At 42.2% G+C, this 6,376-nt stretch overlaps 1 protein-coding gene across 1 annotated transcript; it reads right to left on the bottom strand.

The window, feature by feature from the left end:
- Nucleotides 1-274: 274 nt before the first annotated feature.
- Nucleotides 275-1,256, bottom strand: LOC112587877 (inactive ribonuclease-like protein 9). Its single transcript, XM_025295994.3, has one exon. The coding sequence runs from the start codon at nucleotides 1,254-1,256 to the stop codon at nucleotides 627-629; it is 630 nt and encodes a 209-aa protein (XP_025151779.3). The 3' UTR covers nucleotides 275-626.
- Between the last annotated feature and the right edge of the window lie 5,120 nt (nucleotides 1,257-6,376).

Here is a 6,376-nt window from a genome sequence, read left to right on the forward strand (position 1 = left end):
TGCAGCTCACAGGATCTTCGATCTCTGTGGCATGCTGAATTTTTAGTTGGGGCACTTTTATGTTTATATTTGCAGCATGTAAACTCTTAGTTTTGGCATTTAGGAGCTCATTCCATAACCAGGAATGGAACCCTGGCCCCTGCATTGGGAGCCTGGAGTCATAGGCACTGGACCACCATGGAAGTCCCTCCAATTCTTTTTGATTCAAATTGTGTCACAAGGAAGATCAGTCCAAACCCAGAAACCCCACATAAACATACCAGAGACACCTAGCTACAACGCTGCACTTTATTACTTCTACTGAACCAGACATTACATGAATAAAACTGTGGAGCGCACCTCGGCAACCATTTCCTAATGGCTGCTGCTGGTCATGCTTTCCCTTCAGGCATTCACCCTCACAACACATTGAAAACGTGCTGCACTGTAGGACTTGTTTGAAATCACATCTCAGAGCACTATATCTCAGTCCTGCCCACCTTTCTTTTGTCTGATGTAAGGAGAAAAAGGGCAGGTGGTGGATGACTAAAGCAAATGAGATCAAAATTTCCATTCTCAAGTTTGCTTGTAAGGATCAGTAAGGATAAGCTTCTATCTTCTAGCTCTAACGTCTTTCAGAATATACTTTAAGAATGGTAGGGGGAAGGTACTTTCCCGGTGGATGTCAACATACCAACCACAGATTCAGGGATAATTTCTCTGATATCATTTTGCCATCGGCAAGTGATAAAGACCCATCCCTTCTCATAAGAGGAAGTGTATTCACAATCTGGCATCTTGATCCCACTTGTTAAAACACAATGCACTGCTTTTATTTTTTTCTGGCTCGAGTAACAAGTCCCAACTTCTTCGCCACAGGACATAAACGTGTTATGACAGATCTTTTCAATGTCCTCATACGATGCTTGAAGGAAGAAATGTTCCTTAACACAATAAAGCCTCCGGTGAATATTTTTTATCTTCATTTCATCGCTACAGTATGTTGGTTCATGTAATGGTCTTTTACGATCAATAATGACATGGGCTTTGAATAATTCCTTGGTAGGTGCTCTGGTAGGACTTGTACCATCTAAATGCTCTTCAAATTCTTTATCTGTTAAAGAACCATCAGTTATCAGCTCGAATTGCAGAGGCTTCAGGAGCAGGAAGAGCAGAAACAGGGGCAGCGTGTTGATCAGAGTCCCCATATTTCCCTGAAAGGAATACAAGAGAGGAGTTATGTCCACTGTGAGGCTGTGCCTTCTGTTCCTGTGCATGGCCCATTCTACCACCTACTGCTGTTCTGAGCTCTAAGACTTGGACAGTTTTAAAACTGACATCTATTTCAATACCAGGAAAATATTTACTCCGAAGTGACCTTAGAGGACCTATACTTAGTCTAGAAGACTGTGGGTAAGAGGGAAAAGTGAAGGAAGAAGGAGAGAAAAGGAGAAAGGGATGGAGAGAGACCACGGTGAAGAGAAACAGAGAGAGAAGGTAACAAGGAAGAATTGAGGAAGAGAGCAAGAGAGAGATGAAGGCCAGGAGAGAAGGGTAAATGCGGACAAGAGGTCAAGAGGGCAGTGGGGCGAGAGGCAGAGAGGAGGCTCATGTGCTCTCTCCTTCTGAAGTAAAGAAGTTCTCTAAAGTTCTCTTCCTGGAGTTTAGAACTTGCCCTGGAAAGAGCTGCACATGACCACTCCGCCCCCCCTCTTCCCCTCACCAACATCCTGCTTTTCTGCGGACCATTTTTCATCTTCTGACTTTCTCCTCTTCACAAGTGATCAAGTGCCCTTCACAAGGGATCAAGCAAGCTCCATCATGTCATGTGAGCACCAAATATGTGTGGATTGGTATAAATACCATTACCATCACCTCATTGCCTGGAATTGTGGGTCCATGTTACAGTTTCCTCTGCCTCCTCTCCCCACTGAGAAGAACTCTTCCACTCAGGTGCATTACTGACCTTGTGAGTCTTTTTCCAATCTTTTCTTTAAAGTAGACTTCATGATTCCTTCTCAGGTTTTCCTGTCTCTAAATTCTTCCCATCCTGTGTGCCTATCTGCCATCGTGGTACCCTCATCATCAGAGACGTCACAGTCACACCTTCCCTTCCTGTGTGAGAGTCTCCATGTCTATTCACCGCACTGGAGGAGCACTAATCTTTCCCCAATACTTGTCATATACACGAGGAAGTGTATTTGTCACGCAAATATGGGAAACTGGGTAGATGCCTCATATTTTTCAAGAATTTTACTGCTTTAAAATGAAATGGAAATATTAGTTTGGCACCTACTTCTGAGACATGTCATTATATTGCTTCCTGCTAATTATGTTAAGGATTTTAAGAAAAGCATTCCTTAAGGGAGCCTGGGCAGTAGTGACCTGTGGCCCAGAAAACAGACCCAAGTGCTAGACATCAGGGCGCAGTTTACTATAGTGGAAAGTGTCATCATTCATAGAGGACTCCTGGGTCTATTGATCATTTTTTATTTCTATTTCAAATCTGACTGTTAAGCATTAATTCTCCTAAGAGGCTTTCTTCCCAGGGAAAGGCAAGTACTTTAGGTACACTAGGGAGCAAGCTTCTTGACCTATCTTTGCCCATGGCCTCCTTGCCTCATTGAGTCCTTTTGTAACAGGAGGGAAAGGGGCAGGGCACAACTTTTGAAAAGAATGACATAGCCCAAGGACACAATATAAACCAATTAGAATCAAATGGGACCAAGATGGCAGGCAAGACTAGACCTTGATCTTCAATCAGCAAGTGAAATGACACACCCAGAGGTGCCAGGACAGTTCCAAAGCACTGTCAAAAGACCAAGGAGTGGGCCGGTGGCCAGAATCCTGGAAATCTCCACCCCTTCCCCAAAACAGTTGGAATAATCTTCCTACTCATTAGCATATGAAATTACCCAGCCTATAAAAACTAATCATGCCACATTTCACAGCCTCACTTGCCCTCTGTGATGGCCCACATTCTGTCTGTGGAGTATGCTTCTCTCTGAATCTACATAAATCCATTTCTTACCCATCACTTTGTCTCTCACTGAATTCTTTCTGGGATGAGACATCAAGAATCTGAACTTCTTTAGGCCCTGAAACCAGGTACCGTGGGTTTTGGCTAGGTTTGAGTCCCAGCCACATGGGTTCAAGCCCCAAACTGGGTTTTGGCTGGGTTTGAGTCCCAGCACATGAGTTCAAGTCCCAGTCTGAGGTAAACGGTTTCATTTGTATCATCAATACTTCAGAGAATGGATGTGTTAAGGACTGGGCTGGAGAGATCCTGATACTGAGAATATTCACCTCCCCTAAGAGTGTCAGAGCTTGGAGTAGGAAAACAGAAAAGCAAGGTTGAACAGTTGAGATAAGTATATTTTTGAGGTTGCCATTAAGTAAAAATAAAAATCACAAATAACAATGGCTAAGATCACGGGCAATTATGTGCCAAGCACTAAGTTAAGTACTCTACATCCTCCTCCTCCTGGTCATCATCATCCAAGCAAGCTTATGATAAAGATATTTTTTTTAATATTGTTTTTGTTTTGATTGTATTTAGGATCTCTTTGTGAAGGGTTGTCTGAAATCTTACTTTAGGTCTGGCAGAATCTTTTGTTTGTTTTTGTGTTTTGCTTTTTAATTTTTATTTTTTTAACACCAAAAGCATTTTGTATTGGGGTATAGCCAATTAACAATGTAGTGATAGTTTCATGTAAAAAGCAAATGAACTTAGCCATATATACACATAGGACTTCCCTCATAGCTCAGTCAGTAAAATTTGCTCAGAATTTGCCTGCAAAGCAGGAGACTCTGATTCCTGGATTGGGACGATCCCCTGGAGAAGGAAATGGCAACCCACTCCAGTATTTTTGCCTGGAGAATCCCATAGGCAGAGGAGCCTGGCAGGCCCCAGTCCATGGGGTTGCAAGAGTTGGAAACGACTTAGCGACTAAACCACCACCACCACCACCATTCTTCCCCTAACACCCCTTCCATCCAGGCTGGCACATAACACTGAAGAGTTCCATGTGCTATACAACATGCCTGTATTGGTTACCCATTTAAAATATAGTAGTGTGTACATGTAGGTCTGGCAGAATCTTGGTTCAAGCCCTTGTGACAAGTCAGCCTGATTTCCACATTTCTGTTCTTCAGTACTGTTCTATGGCTTCTTTCGGTCTAGTTTCCTTCCCTGATGCTAGAGTGTACCTCCTTCCCTAGGCTGTCTTTGTAATCCTATAAGAGACCGCCAGAAACAGACAGACCACCAAAGTGACAAGTACTAAAATATTTTCTGAGCCACTAGAGAGCCGTCTATGGAGTCACACAGAGTCAGACACGACTGAAGCGACTTAGCAGCAGAGAGCTGTTAAGAAAAAAAACAGATCCACTTTCCACAAAGCCTAGCTGTGCTGCTGCAGGACAGTTTAATGTTTTGTTTTGTTTTTTTTAACTCCACTGTTCTCTTGCTAGAAGAGAAGTCCTTCACTGGGACAACCTGAGTGATTTTCTAATATTGATAACCCAGAAACCCTGACTAAGGTGGAGATGGATATTAATATTTGACTCCAGGGTGGATCCAGTTTGTAGACATGTGAGTAGACAAGTGGTGCTACAATCAGGTCGATTTGGGGACACACATCACAAAGTGGAGAGAAGAGGAAATCTGAAGATGGGAAATCAGAGAATGGGCCAAGAAAGAAACAACTGATCCTAAGTGTTGATGTGGGAGAGGGCGCTCTGTGTGTGAGCACGTTCAGAAGCCGTTCCTCACATCCCTGCTTTCCCTCTCTCATCAGCCTCCTTAAGATGTTCCTTCAGCTCAGTGATTCCATCGGGACAAACCAGGGACCTCTGCACACATTCCCAGAAAGGGGACCCTGGAGTCTCTGTGCCATCTTGGGCTGGAGAGAGCAGGACAGGGTGAGCACGGGCAGCAGAGTTGAGGCTCCTGTAGCACCAGGGCCAGGACAGCCCTTCATTTTGTATATCCTCTAAGCTCTTCATCCTTTGTTTATGAATTCATGGTGTGGTTTCAGGCTTCTTAAAATCTTTGCTCACCCCCACGTATATGCATTTTCACTCACTCTATCTTATTTCTTTATGGATTTTTTAAAAATTTAAACCTTTCATCCATCTGGAATTTATTTTGAAGTATAATGGGAGGTGGGTTTTTTCCCACATGGTTTCTATGTAATCTCAGCACCAGTTCTTCAGGGAATAATGTTTATTGTCTCATCTCTAATTTAAAAGTTACCTATGTGTTTAATAATTATTTTTTTTCTGAATATATTGTATTTTGAGACTATGTTTGCTCTTCATGTGCCAACTATAAGCTTTTACTTATTATCATTAATAAAGAATGTTAATATGTAATGAAGCAATCCACATTCATTCCTCTTCTTATTCAAAAACTTAGTACAGGGACACAGCAGAAGGTAAATTAGTGGCAGATTAGGGCTGAAGGTAGGAATGCTGCTGCTGCTGCTAAGTCGAGTCAGTTGTGTCCGATTCTGTGCGACCCCATAGACGGCAGCCCACCAGGCTCCCCCGTCCCTGGGATTCTTCATGTTTGCTATTCATGTGCCAACTATAAGCTTTTACTTATTATCATTAATAAAGAATGTTAATATGTAATGAAGCAATCCACATTTATTCCTCTTCTTCAAAAACTTGGTACAGGGACACAACAGAAAGTAAATTAGTGGCAGATTAGGGCTGAAGGTAGGAATAGAGATTAACTATCAATGGTCAGAGAAAGACACAGACAGACAGACAAGGACGAAGACAAAGATAGAGACAGAGAACACAGAATAGACAGTGTGACGTACACTCATGCAATGTTTCTTAAGTTTCTTCTGGTAACCTCACACTGTAAAATCACTTTACTTCCTTTGTAATATATACTCAATGGTTTTTCATCCTACCTGATTAATCAGGATCTCTGTGAATGGACCCAGAAATTTGCACTTTAAACAAATTCACGAGGTGATACTCAACCCACTAGAGTTTGAGAATCAATTTCTTACTGTACATAAAAGTGTACTTATTATGAAGAAAACATCCTCCTAAAGTGGCAAAAGTGTTAGGCTTTTTCAGTAAGTGTTTCTGGATAGAGATTGAGATGAATTCCTTTCACCTTTTGGCTGATGTGAATTATGCTGCTTTGAACATGGGTGTACAAACAGCTGGTTAGTTAGGTCTAACTTTTCCTCTTTGCTTTTAAACTTGCTTGGGAGTGTTAAAGAAGCTTAGGTTTATAGACTGGGAAGGGCCTGAGAGAGGCTGTCTATCTCGAGTGTCTCCTCCTAAAATGTGGGTACTGAGTCCCAGATCAGGACTCTTCATCCAAAATATTTTTAAAAATTGAAATGAGTCAAAATTTCTTTAGGTACAT

Source organism: Bubalus bubalis, chromosome 11, assembly GCF_019923935.1.
Source record: "Bubalus bubalis isolate 160015118507 breed Murrah chromosome 11, NDDB_SH_1, whole genome shotgun sequence".
NCBI classification, from domain to species: domain Eukaryota; kingdom Metazoa; phylum Chordata; class Mammalia; order Artiodactyla; family Bovidae; genus Bubalus; species Bubalus bubalis.